Source organism: Dendroctonus ponderosae, unplaced genomic scaffold (assembly GCF_020466585.1).
Source record: "Dendroctonus ponderosae isolate FM_Combo_2020 unplaced genomic scaffold, Dpon_F_20191213v2 Dpon_F_20191213_7, whole genome shotgun sequence".
In the NCBI taxonomy this organism is placed as follows: Eukaryota; Metazoa; Arthropoda; class Insecta; order Coleoptera; family Curculionidae; genus Dendroctonus; species Dendroctonus ponderosae.
The window spans coordinates 1489258-1501398 of record NW_026018916.1 but is presented as its reverse complement, the minus strand read 5'-3'; the positions used below and the strand labels follow the sequence as shown (position 1 = coordinate 1501398).

Below are 12141 nucleotides of genomic sequence, written 5' to 3'. Positions count from 1 at the left end.
TAATGTTTTTAATGTTTCCCACTTTACTTACTTTTGTACATGTAAAGGTCATAGAATCGGACAAGTAGCCTGCGGCCTTAATCACACGGCCTGCATATCAGCGGACGGTATGAATGTTTGGACCTTTGGCGAGGGCGACTACGGAAAATTGGGTATTTCGAACTAAACTGGCGAACAACAAAGAACTAATTGACGAACTTTCACAGGATTAGGACACACAACGACCAAATCAATCCCGCAACGAGTAACAACAATGTGCGGCATGGGAGTGAAAAAAGTGGGCTGCGGCACGAATGTAACAGTGTTCCTCACGAAAACTGGAAAATTATTTATTTGCGGCATTGACCGGGTATGCAAATTCACGAAGTGGCCTAATAAGAGCAACATACTTCACATACACACATATAATATAATACAATTTGCATATAATTTTACGACAATTAAATTTATCTAAGGTGCCATGGCAGGGCATGACCAAAGACCGCCCTTTTGTACCGCGCCAGCTGAACTCTTTGACTGAATATTTCATAGAGGATTTTGCAATTGGAACGGAACACATGCTTATACTGAGCAAATGCGGAAAGGTACACACCTATTGGGCAAAATATGTTTAACGGTCTTAGCGGCAAAAACCAGCTTTCAAGCTGCAACAGTGATATTTGAATGGTAATTTGCAGGTGTTCGGATGGGGGATGAACACAGAGGGCCAATGCGGCCATCCACACGATTCCATGATACGCGAGCCTGAAATTATCAAAGATCTTCTCAATAAGAACATCAAGCAAATTTCCACAGGTCGGTGAGCGTCGGATGAAGTTTGTTCCTATTTATTTTTAAATAATTTATAGGTAGAACACACAGTGCCGCTTACACTGCACCTCCACTACCACAACGAGTGCCTGGAGAGGTTCAGCTCCTAACATTCGGCCTGCCCAAAGAAATTCCGGCGCAATTTGACCATCTAAAGGCCGTATCTATCAAGGCTATTCAAAACAGGTAGTAATTTTGTCTGAGCTTTAGCCGGGAACGATTGACGGTTCCGAAATTATTCCAGACTGAAATTCCTGCACAATTTCTCCGATAAACTGTACTCCTGTTGGACAATGATGCCGTTGAGTGCACAACAAGCCGAATTCAATGTGCCGCCACTGGAGGGGCTGATTTCGCCCAAATTGCGCCGACTACTCGCTCCCAAAGTGTACACATTGCCTTTTGTGCGCTGTATCGGGAAAACAATGGTACAGGGTAAAAATTATGGCCCTCCAATTGTAGTGAGAAGGATGTCCCAAGAAGGTAGCAGATTGGCTACAGCTGGCTGCTTAAATTCGATTTCAAATGCATACATTTCTAGGTCGAAAGCCCAAGCCAATATTCATACAAATCGCTAAACAAGTCGTAAACAACAGACCGCAGGAATTCCGACTGCCAGCAAGGGCTTGGAAAGTTAAACTGGTAAGCGAATCGCGGCAAACGCCCATCAGGTTGTAAATGGGCACTTTTGAATCCAACAGGTTGGAGAAGGCGCGGACGATGCTGGAGGCGTTTTTGACGACACGATGACCGAAATGTGCCAAGAAATAACCAGCACTGTTTCACTGCTGGTGCCCACCCCTAACGCCTTGAACGAGGAGGGATTCAACAGGGACAAATACCTATTAAACCCCGATTTCTCATCGGCGCAACATTTGTCTTGGTTTAAATTTATAGGTAAGACCTGCGGGCTTCACACGAATGACTATTTAACCGTTGTTTTCAGGAATCCTATTCGCAGTGGCTATTCGAACCAGAAAGCCGCTTGCCATTCCTTTAGCGCCGCTCATCTGGAAATTGCTGGTTGGCGAGCCAGTCTGCGTAGAGGACTTGAAAGATACCGATGCCATGTATGTTCAAACGTTGCGCAGCATTAGGGATATTGATAAGTCGGGGATCACATCCGAACGTTTCCACGAGGCGATTCCTCAGGAGACTTTCGAAGGATACAGCTGCACTGGAAAGGTAAGCGCCGTGGCTTACCAATACGGACCTTTGACCAGCGGTTTTTTAGCTGGTTCCAGTCACGCACGGAGGCAAGAACTTACCGCTTACTTTCGAGAACCGTGCTCAATATTATGAGCAAGTGATTAGGTTTAGGTTGCAAGAGTTTGACTTGCAGGTGAGTGCATTTCATCGCATTTAGACTGAGATTCTGGGGTTAAACTGGGTATTTTGCAGGTGGCTGCCATTAGGGAGGGAATGTCGGGTATTATTCCGGTGCCGCTTCTCTCTTTGATGACCGCTGAACACTTAGAGGAGCTGATATGCGGGATGCCCCATATTTCAATCAGTGACTTGAAAAAAATAGTTAGGCAAGTTCAAATCAGCACGCAACTGTTACAAAGGCCTGACTTTGGGATTTGGTTGCAGATATAGAGAACTAGACGAAAATAGTCAACTGGTAAAATGGCTGTGGAATATTTTGGAGAGTTTTACCGACAACGAAAGAGTCCTGTTCATGAGATTCGTTTCGGGTAGATCACGCTTACCGGCCAACTTGGCCGATTTATCACAAAGGTTTCAGGTAACATCAGTCTGAAAAGTTGGGAAGCAAACGGGAGCAACAGTTTGTTTGTTACTTTAGGTGATGAAAGTGGACAAGGCCCTTAACGGTCTTCCGACTGCACAAACTTGCTTCTTCCAATTGAGACTGCCGCCCTATTCCGGGCAAAAAATCATGGCTGAAAAGCTGCGATATTCCATCAACAATTGCCGATCGATTGATATGGATAATTACATGTTGGCCAGGAACACTGAACAAGGAAACGTGTCAGAGGACGACTGGTCATATGGAAGCTAAGATCAGTACTTGTGGGTTCACAGGGCTGTTTGCTATAGTTTTCTTTTAAATTTCAGATGTTTTACATTTGATTATTATGTTAATATATCATTGGGGAAAGCAGCGGGACTTTGATGGAACATATTGTGATGTTGACTTGAATATTGTGAAGAAATAATCTTTGTTGTTGCTGTGTATTATTAAAGTAATTATGGAATATCTGTGCACCTGTGTAACCCAATAAGTTCTAAAATAGGTAGGGAGTTTAGGTAAACTGCTTGTTAGACAACGTGGTCGCGCATCATCCAAGGTTGATTAATTATGTATACTATTAGCGTAGAGTTATCGCGAACTAGACCAGTTGAGTGATAAATGCGTTGTAAAAGCCGCGTGCATTTAGACAACATTTAGGGTTAACGGTTACAATCTAATCCTTATCAAATATTGGCAAATGATTGTTCACACAGCCATTATAATTTTCCCCTTATCTAGCTCTCATTAGTAAGATATGATTTATCAGGTTGAACGAAGGCGTATTTTTAGATACAAGCGCATTTTCGGGTTATCAATTTCAATCAAAACTATGTGCCGCTGTTATTCATAAATTTGCTACTGGTTTCGGAAACATGACGACTAGAACTTATTTAGGTGAGTCCAGCGAATGATTGCCAGGTGCAGTTTGTAACGGACAAGTCCTCTTTCAGACAGACCGAGTCTTTGGGTTGTCGTCATAACGGCACTCCTAATTGTGGCAATAGTCACCGCGGGCGTATTATCGAAAATTTTCCTGGGCGAATTCACTGCCAGAATAGTGCTGGTCAGTTTGATAATCCTGCTCAGTATTCTGGGCATATCGGCGCTCACATTTTTGGAGCTTCGCAGAAAAGCGGCGCAAACCACAAACAGGCAAACTATCGACAAAAAGGGCTACTACTACCAAAACATCAAGCCCAGTGCTCCGGCTGAGAGCACGTTGGACTATAGCAATAGAAGCACTGTGCCTGCCTCGTGAATGTCCATCGGTAGAGAATATCGTTTTTTTGTTATGTTGACTGATTTTTTACTTGTTCACAATAAATGAGGGTGGTGGAAGGAACCCGCCTCTTACTAGTTTATGTACCTACATATTCTTGAAGCTAAGTTTGAAATTCAGTCACTGCAGTGACTGGGCTGAGAGAGAACGACCGGCCACATGCTTGATAAAGAAATAGATAATCTATCTACAAAACGTTCAATTCTCAAGTCGTTCTGAGGTGAGGAGCCCTTTAAAGAATGCTTTGAAATTTGTCACAATACCACGAAAGTTACGTGTAATTGTAGAAGCGTGAATTGAATTTCTCCAGTATGTTTCCATTTAAGGAAAAGCCGGGCATTTTTCCTAGAAATATGCATGCTTTCCAATTTAAAATCAAAAACCGCCAGAGTTCCTTCCCCAAGGGGCGCCTAAGAGCAAAAGCTTCAAACATCTTTTCGCCAACTTTTTTCTGAGAAAGCCTTTTTAGAAAACACTTGTATGAATTCCTACCTTTAGCCGCTAAATTCTGCCGTTTACACTACATTTAAAAACACTTTTCGGATTTTGAATAACTAACTGACACAAAAACACCACTATTGCGCAATAATTTAAGGTTACCAGCATAAACAAAACTTCTCTATCGGCTAGAGAATGAGAAGAATGGAGAAGAACGTCCGCACTTTAGTTAGGTTAGGTTAAAGATTGAGCGTTTGTCAAATAAATAAACAACATTCGTACTTCCTCAACTGGGAAATAATGGAAAAACTGCATTTGCTGACCGTGCTAATGCTAGTGGCAGTTTTGGTGCATTGCAAGAAGCCCGAGGAAAAGCCAGAATGGGCCAAAAAGGACATCAGAGACTTTACTGATGCCGATATGGAACGGTTACTGGATCAATGGGAGGTGGGTTTCCAGAGCTCCTGAGTTCACTACCAGGATTTTCTGGATATGGCAATTGAACTCAGCAACCCTCTCTAACAAATTAACGGCATTTACTTCAACAGGAGGATGAGGAGCCTTTGGAGCCAGATGAACTTCCAGAGCATTTGAGGCCCATGCCCAAAATCGATATGAGTAAACTGACCAAGGATAATCCCGAAGAAATACTGAAGATGACGAAGAAAGGTCGCACGCTGATGACATTTGTCCAAGTGGCCGGACATCCATCCAAAGATGAGACTGAAGAAATTACTAAATTGTGGCAAACTAGTTTATGGAACAGTCACATACAAGCTGAAAGGTTTGTATGCTATGGAACTTTTGTTTACATCGGGTATTTACTGCGGCTTAATGTTCCAGATATTTGGTCGACGATAATCGGGCGATATTCCTGTTCAAAGATGGGGAACAAGCGTGGAGCGCCAAGGAATATCTCATTGAGCAAGAACAGTGCGAAAGTGTTACAATAGAAAGCAAAGTGTATCCGGGAAAGCATCATCCACGAGCTGGAACCGTCGAAAGGACAGAACTTTAGATTAGAAAAACAATTTCAAAACTATTTATCCTTATTGTGCAACTACATTTTTTTCAAATGTGGGTTTTTTTTCAACAATTTTTTTGCGTTTATTTACTGGATTTTCATTGAAAAATAAAATTTATTTCAGTAATTCTGGTTTTTCTCAGTTGCTTGAAATACCTCCAACGAGTTGCCAAATCTTTTAAACTCTGCATACTTTCCTGGGAAGTACCTCCGGTTGCATAATTGTCGTTGTATGTCTGTATCAATGTTGTCGCTGTTAACAAATTTTCCCTGTTACCCAAACACCTACTATTGCTGCCAGCAGCTTGCAACGCGCACTTACCGAGGAAGAAAATCACTGCTCTTAATACCTTTATCAACCCACTCAACCAATTCACTTTAATAATTTAATTTAGGTAACTGCAGCTGTCATTAGTCCCATGTTTAATTCATTTTGAAGCTCAGGAAAACATTTGCCTAGATTTGGCAATACTGGGCAAAATTCAGTAACTGGAGGGCCAAGGAAACGCTGACAGCGGAGATAGTGGTGAAAGTTGCAGATTTTCAACAACAGATTCAAAGGTAAAAACCGAAATAATCGTTTTGAATGTAAGGAAATGCGCACTATCTTTATTCCCTAACCGAGTGTTCAATTAAACAGACCCTTAAACGGACCACTTCAGGGCAAACTCCTTGGATAGTGTGCAGGCATTGTGGTCCCCATGGCGTCTTCTTATTCGGCTCACAAAGATTTGCTTCTGCTGTTTTCTTGAATATTCACAGTTTGCGCCTCACTGCAGAGTATCGCACTGTTGAAACTCTTCTCATCGCTCACACTCGACGAAAGGCTGCTCTGAGCTGAGAAAAACTGCTCGTCGCTAAGGCTGTCGGCTTTGTCGTCCTCACAAGCTGTTTCTGGACTATTTGGGGTCTGGATGGAAAACTTCATTGATGCCAGCTTGCTCCTGTCTGGAGCGGCTCTGTGGAGCTCCACACCACCTCCAGCCCTTTCACTTGCAATATTTTCTTTGCCGTCCATCATTCATGTGCTTTTTGACGTGATGTGATATTGTTGGTTACTCACCTTTGTTGTTGATTTACAAGGTTCTACCTCTACTCTATTAAACCAGTGTCATTGACCTGCCAGGGCTTCAGGTTTATGGGGTCGGAAAGTGAGGAATTTTTCCAGGGAGCCCCTTTTGATGAAGCAAGGCAGGGGAGACAGTCGTGAGGCTGCTGAGTTGAGCTCCGCATGAGCTATCAGCAGGGATGAGGAAATTTGCTCAGAAAAGGGCTTGGATTGTGCCGCGCTTTTTATAGTTACTAACGATTGCATTCAGTACATGTTTTTACGGCAGATTGCCAGTCAATTGCCTCATTTTCCCTGCGAGCTGAAATTATCGAAATATAATTTTTACTGCTATTTTCTTTGTCTTCATACCGGCTAGTGGGTTTGCAAAATTGGATTAAATAGAGCAATTTTGTTAAATTTTAGTGTGAAGCATGTCGGGAATCGCGGCTACTCGGTTGGCAGAGGAGAGAAAAGCTTGGCGCAAAGATCACCCCTTCGGATTCGTAGCCAGGCCGTCAAAAAACGCCGATGGATCCCTGAATCTTATGAACTGGGAATGCTCGATTCCCGGAAAAAAGGGAACCCCATGGGAAGAGGGCCATTACAAACTGAGAATGTTGTTCAAGGAAGATTATCCGACCAGTCCACCGAAATGCAAATTCGAGCCACCCCTATTTCACCCGAACGTCTATCCATCGGGCACCGTCTGTTTGTCGCTGCTCGACGAAGAAAAGGACTGGCGCCCAGCCATCACCATTAAACAAATCCTATTAGGTGAGTAGCAGAGGGGCTGCGGCTTGAAGCAGGTGAAATAAATGATGTTGAATAGGTATTCAAGATCTGCTTAACGAACCCAATGTCAAGGATCCTGCCCAAGCTGAAGCATACACAATTTACTGCCAAAACCGACTGGAGTATGAAAAGCGGGTCAAGGCCCAAGCTAGGGCAATGAGCCATCAAGAGTTGTAATTTAGTAATAAAAAACTTGTTAGGTTAAACCTGGTGGGTTTGCCCAAGACAGCGGTAAGCTAAGATTAAGAATTCAAAACCTGACTGTCCAAATTTATAAAATGCCAGGATGTTACTTAGAAATCATCTGCGCGAATTCCATGTCAATTGTTCCGGTCTATGTGAAGTATTACGAATGAATAATTGTCTTACCCTAGCAGTCGCTATATTATTTTCCATTTAAAGTTAAACTTTTATACCTAAACTATCGTAGTTATTGTAGACGTTGGAATATCTGTAGTATTTGGCGGATGTCAGGAATCGCCCTGGAAAGGCCAATAGCTTTAACGGTATACATTCTAATTTAGATTTGTAAGTCGCTATTGAACAATACGTAAGTCAAAGTTTCATGCCGAACTTGGGTGGATAATCAAGAACAAAGCTGCCAAATTTTCTATTTCAGGTAATTGATTCAGCAGTGTCGAAAGCTCAATGTCCGCAATTCTTGCAGTGAGGCAGGCTGATGTTCCGATGGGTTTTTATGTTGGAGCAATCTCGAAACACGCCGCTCCCTCTGGAAATCCCCAATCAATCCCAGGTTCTATGAAACGTTCAATAATCACCTGCAAAACATGTCGGTGAGATTCCCAATGGAGTCCAGCGTATTGGAGGTGAGGAGCGTGACATCAACCCTTGATATGTACAAGTTGCACATTTCCCGCAGCCTGGAACCAATCAAAGTAAGGCAAATTCTTACTAGTTTCGCGCAAAACCTTTTGGTCCAATTTTCTTCGATAACGGTGCCTGGATGTTGAGTGCATTCGAAGTTGTCAGTCAATATTCCATGATGCTCAAACGCCCGCAAGTTGAAGCTGAAAATGCCGCTAAAAGTTTTATGATGTTGCCCCTGTTAATACCTGCTTTCTGAATCCCGTTTGGCAAAGCCTCGTGATGCTCTCCAGGGTTTGTTCTTCCACTATTTTCTTTTTGTTCATGTCGGTTTCACATTCTTGACTAACCTTCTCTATAACAGTTTGTACCTCATTGGCTACTGCCAGACATGCGGCGCATTTGATGCAGAAGCTCCCAAAAGCCCTCGGCGCCACTCTATTGCTGAGTTGCTTCTTGTAAGGATTTATCACTTTCTTTGGCTTGGGTAAAGTCAGATTGCATGGCAAACAGCCACAGTTTTCTTTGCACTCTGCCTGATTCAGGGAGGTTTCACTGAGCAAGGGTTGATTTGAGGAAAATCTGCTGCCCTCAGAATCGTTGGATTCCGTCGGCTTTCTCAAGCGCGTGCTGAGTTTCCCAAATGGCAAAAGTGATGGTAAAATCCCGGAAAAAACGTGTGTAAAAACCAGTATAACAAAGAGGGTTTTCATCAGTTAGAACTGACAGGAATTTTGCATCGGGTGAAAGTCATTCTACATAGCAGGGTGGTTTGGTTCTTGATTTTTCCTGTTACCAAAAGCAAATCAAACATGACATCAATTACCAATCTTTAATACCATAACAAGAAAATAAAGAAGCACCACCATGTCTGAAATATCTTGTTACATATGCCAAACATTCAACACTTATAAATAAACAGGTTTATAAAAAATCGTCCTTATCAGTAAACAACATTAATAGAAAATAAACGGCAAAATATATTTTTTAATACACATGTTCTACCTACAAAGTCAAGCATTGAAATAGAGGTTTTGATTAAGACTGTTGTTTCAACATTGAATAGGGACTTTTTGTACTTTATTTGCGGAAGGCCTGCTGTTGACCGGATTTGGCACTATCAAACAAAAGTACATAGTTGAACTATTCTTGTTAAACATGCCGATAAAAGAGCGAAAGTAAATGAAAATCTTCTATTATATTTAACATGCAAGTTCAAAAGGAATGTGGAATTTGACTGTTTGATCAAGGAAGACTAGTATTAAATATTAAGGTCGCATTAAACATCATCTCATAATGGGTTAAGTACTTTTCTCAAATGTTGCTTGAACGTGATTTATTAGCAAAATCCTGACGTGTAGCTGAGAATGGCGCTACACGCTACAGGTTAAATGCTTTGGCTACTCTTCTATGCTTGAATGCGTGCATTGAAACGAGAATCATTCTATCTACTTTAAGCCGGATTGACTATATTGGAATCAACAAGCTTATTTGGCTTTACAGCTACTGCCTAAGAAAACTCATGATTAGTATGATCAACAAAGGTTTATATAATGGCAGATAAAATTCAGAAACTTGATTGCAAGTAGCAACTTTCTGGGCTAAAAATGATAAACATACAATATAAAGTGGGTTTGAAGCAGCAACTTCAAAAAATCAATCAGTATACATGTAATATAATGCAAGGAAAGTGCGCACTAAATACCTTGTCTATTCAAAGTACTGGAGCTGGATTCTTAGTACAATTTCCAATACTAGATAATCACTGTAGTAAAAATATTCAATTGCGTATTTCGCATCTCAATTTAAAACAGGCTCAAAAATTCGTTTTGGTTGCTTATCGTTAAAGACTCAGAACCAAGAAACGACTGCGTGGAAAACCGCGTTTAACTCTAAGAAGAAATAGGTAAGGTTTGGAACCGTTATTGCTCTTAACTTTAATTATTACGCCCCAGTGCCTAAGCTTCTGGCGAATTTAAGTAACTGTTGCATATCGGAACATTCAACACTTACCACTTGATTACTAGAGTGCAACATATCAAAGTTGTAACATGCCTAAAATACGTATAACATTTAATATTCACTATTTAAAATAATTTCCTTTCTTGCGTGCGTCTGCTCTAGGAACGTGGGACATTGAAAAAAAGGTTGAATTCTGAAGGAGAAACATAAAGACGGAAGACTAAAAAATACCCCCCAGTCATAGAGCATTGCACTGCTTCATTTCTCTTAAGTACGAGTGGGAAGGTCCAAATCATTAGAGAGGACCCGCTCATTGCGTTACGATTTCTTGGGCAAGAGGGACGTTTCTTCACCTCTTGTATCCATGTTGTCCTCATCAACCGGACTGCCCTTAACTGAGCCATTCACATCGCCTCCTTTAACGCTCAATCGGTTTGGAGGGCTCGCGTTGCTCAGATGCGAAGGACTTTTCGGGCTCTGGAAAGCTCGTGTTTTAGTATATAAATGCTGATTTTTTTGTGCAAAAGTTTCCTCACCTCAAACTGGTTGATTAGCTCCTGCTGGCTCTTGTTCTGAAGATTGCGCGATGATTTCCGCCGAGGAGTTATTCTCCCTGAACTAATATCGTCATCTCCAGTGGCGTCGAGGAGCTGAAACAAACCGCCAATTAGCTTTAGTTGCCTAGAAGGCATCGAACAATCAACCTATAGCAATGAAACATTAGATATTAGTTCTTCAAGCACATCATCGACGGTTGCAATGTCAGTGAGGACCTGAAAAGGATCGGGGCTGGAGGATAGGAAAAGGGGCCGATGTCCGCACCCATACCTTATCAATCTCCTCATCCAGTTGCGCACTGGTTTGGTTCTTGTCCCTCTTGGACTTTTCCATAAGAGTGGCGCGTTTCGCGGCCAAATAAAGGCTTCGTTTTATTCTTAAGTACATCACTTCAGTGGACGCTCGCACTGTGTAGTCTGGGATGAAGGTGTGTCGGAGCATGGAATCGATGTTCAGGGACTCCAGACTTCCCATTCCAGCTGGAGCAGCCGGCGATTCTGATGGGAAAATATTAATTTTAGAAAAGTTTTACGCGGCTTTTCGCCTTACCTATGCCAACAGTCTGCACCAGTGACTGTGTACCAAAGTAGGTAAACGGACCGCCTTCGAACACCAAATTCTCTTTTCCCACAGTCACTTCCACACGTCCTTCCAGAATAATGACGAAGTAGTCGACGGCTTTGCCTTGGCTATAGATAACAGTCACTGGGTCATTTCTCCATTCTTTGTTCTTCTTGATGTGGCACACAATGTCTTGCTTCAGGAGGCGTTTGAGGATCGTTTCGGAGATCACGTTCACTTGGAAGGGTTCCACACCTGGAAAAAGGCTTTGGTCAGTATCAGTATTTAGTGAGTGAAATGATGGGGAAAATGCAAATGAGATGTCCTGAAGTACTTGTGGAAAAACCGCGTCTCTTGGGCCAAACTTAACTTAAGTTCGTGTGGATTTGGCACGTTTTCATGTCGTTTTGCTCAAATAAATCTCGCAAAAGAAAGTGAAAATCTTAATGGGGGTTTGCGCCTCTCAAAGCGTCTGAATGTGTGATTTTTCTTGGGAATTTGGTCTGGGCAGTGATGAAGAAAAAAAACTTCTTGCTCATTTTGCCTCCGAGATATGAGCAAAAACGGGCCGGAAAACATGGAACTTTGGCATAATCTTGCACCGAAGTGTCTGATATTCAAATTTCGCTTTCTGGATCAAAACTACTCGAATTTCCTCACTCACGTTGTTACGACTGAATCGACTTTTCAATTCTCTATCCAACAATGCCAAAACGAATTCTGTGGCCCGAATGGTTCTTGAGAAACTTCGAAAAAAGCAGCGTCATGTTCAAGTGGATTTTGCAACTCAAAAAAAAAACCCACGCAAATCTAAAACTTCTTGAATTCAAGCATTTTTTGAGAAAACTGCCAACAATTTCCCATCCATGGTTCACTTTCTAAAAAGGCCATTTACTTCTGCCTAGAATGATGTACAAATGAGCGTTTTTGCTCATTTTGCCTCCGAGATATGAGCAAAAAGGGGACGGAAAACATGAAATTTTGGCATAATCTTGAACCTACGTGTTTGATATTCATATTTCGCTTTCTGGGTCAAAACTACTCGAATTTCCTCACTCACGTTGTTACGACTGAATCGACTTTTC

At 42.0% G+C, this 12141-nt stretch overlaps 5 protein-coding genes across 8 annotated transcripts in view; 3 read left to right on the top strand and 2 right to left on the bottom strand.

The window, feature by feature from the left end:
- Positions 1-3908, top strand: part of LOC109540157 (probable E3 ubiquitin-protein ligase HERC1) — a 19058-nt gene extending 15150 nt beyond the window's left edge. For both annotated transcript variants that reach the window (XM_019908378.2, XM_019908377.2), the window contains exons 51-64: positions 48-152; positions 207-349; positions 456-584; positions 678-795; positions 849-996; positions 1055-1293; positions 1352-1452; positions 1512-1707; positions 1757-1995; positions 2045-2152; positions 2212-2345; positions 2404-2557; positions 2618-3460; positions 3517-3908. In XM_019908378.2, coding sequence (XP_019763937.2) covers positions 48-152; positions 207-349; positions 456-584; positions 678-795; positions 849-996; positions 1055-1293; positions 1352-1452; positions 1512-1707; positions 1757-1995; positions 2045-2152; positions 2212-2345; positions 2404-2557; positions 2618-2833 — 2030 coding nt within the window. In that variant the 3' untranslated portion in view covers positions 2834-3460; positions 3517-3908. The remainder of the gene's footprint in view (positions 1-47; positions 153-206; positions 350-455; positions 585-677; positions 796-848; positions 997-1054; positions 1294-1351; positions 1453-1511; positions 1708-1756; positions 1996-2044; positions 2153-2211; positions 2346-2403; positions 2558-2617; positions 3461-3516) is intronic.
- A 587-nt stretch (positions 3909-4495) lies between these two features.
- Positions 4496-5434, top strand: LOC109540166 (LDLR chaperone boca). Its single transcript, XM_019908398.2, has 3 exons — positions 4496-4730; positions 4832-5067; positions 5127-5434. Exons 1-3 carry the CDS (start codon positions 4584-4586, stop codon positions 5299-5301), a joined length of 558 nt encoding a protein of 185 aa, XP_019763957.1. The 5' UTR covers positions 4496-4583; the 3' UTR covers positions 5302-5434.
- A 333-nt stretch (positions 5435-5767) lies between these two features.
- Positions 5768-7523, top strand: LOC109540210 (SUMO-conjugating enzyme UBC9-B). The gene is made up of 3 exons (XM_019908477.2): positions 5768-5868; positions 6782-7132; positions 7188-7523. The coding sequence occupies exons 2-3, from the start codon at positions 6790-6792 to the stop codon at positions 7325-7327; spliced, it is 483 nt and encodes a 160-aa protein (XP_019764036.1). The 5' UTR covers positions 5768-5868; positions 6782-6789; the 3' UTR covers positions 7328-7523.
- A 221-nt stretch (positions 7524-7744) lies between these two features.
- Positions 7745-8688, bottom strand: LOC125505206. 3 transcript variants are annotated; one of them, XM_048668562.1, is made up of 4 exons: positions 8228-8688; positions 8080-8178; positions 7930-8031; positions 7745-7880 (listed from the first exon to the last, which is right to left on the bottom strand). In XM_048668562.1, exons 1-4 carry the CDS (start codon positions 8686-8688, stop codon positions 7796-7798), a joined length of 747 nt encoding a protein of 248 aa, XP_048524519.1. In that variant the 3' UTR covers positions 7745-7795. The 3 variants fall into 3 exon arrangements, with proteins under 3 accessions (XP_048524519.1, XP_048524518.1, XP_048524517.1); XM_048668561.1 differs by having other exon boundaries at positions 7930-8165; positions 8224-8688; XM_048668560.1 differs by having other exon boundaries at positions 7930-8178.
- A 105-nt stretch (positions 8689-8793) lies between these two features.
- The window catches only part of LOC109540209 (unextended protein), a 14465-nt gene continuing 11117 nt past the window's right edge, over positions 8794-12141 (bottom strand). The window contains exons 8-11 of the mRNA XM_019908476.2: positions 11045-11311; positions 10766-10992; positions 10474-10587; positions 8794-10414 (exon numbers count right to left, since the gene is read on the bottom strand). Coding sequence (XP_019764035.2) covers positions 10256-10414; positions 10474-10587; positions 10766-10992; positions 11045-11311 — 767 coding nt within the window. The 3' untranslated portion in view covers positions 8794-10255. The remainder of the gene's footprint in view (positions 10415-10473; positions 10588-10765; positions 10993-11044; positions 11312-12141) is intronic.

Bases quoted from the DNA above. Each gene is read 5' to 3' on its own strand.
- LOC109540210 (XM_019908477.2), top strand. From the start codon at position 6,790: ATGTCGGGAATCGCGGCTACTCGGTTGGCAGAGGAGAGAAAAGCTTGG. The intron at 7,133-7,187 runs GTGAGTAGCAGA...GATGTTGAATAG, and splicing joins CATTAAACAAATCCTATTAG to GTATTCAAGATCTGCTTAAC.
- LOC125505206 (XM_048668560.1), bottom strand. From the start codon at position 8,688: ATGAAAACCCTCTTTGTTATACTGGTTTTTACACACGTTTTTTCCGGG. The intron at 8,179-8,227 runs GCAGGTATTAAC...CGGCATTTTCAG, and splicing joins TGCCAAACGGGATTCAGAAA to CTTCAACTTGCGGGCGTTTG. The intron at 7,881-7,929 runs GTGATTATTGAA...GGGGATTTCCAG, and splicing joins CTCACCGACATGTTTTGCAG to AGGGAGCGGCGTGTTTCGAG.
- LOC109540166 (XM_019908398.2), top strand. From the start codon at position 4,584: ATGGAAAAACTGCATTTGCTGACCGTGCTAATGCTAGTGGCAGTTTTG. The intron at 4,731-4,831 runs GTGGGTTTCCAG...TTACTTCAACAG, and splicing joins GGTTACTGGATCAATGGGAG to GAGGATGAGGAGCCTTTGGA. The intron at 5,068-5,126 runs GTTTGTATGCTA...TTAATGTTCCAG, and splicing joins AGTCACATACAAGCTGAAAG to ATATTTGGTCGACGATAATC.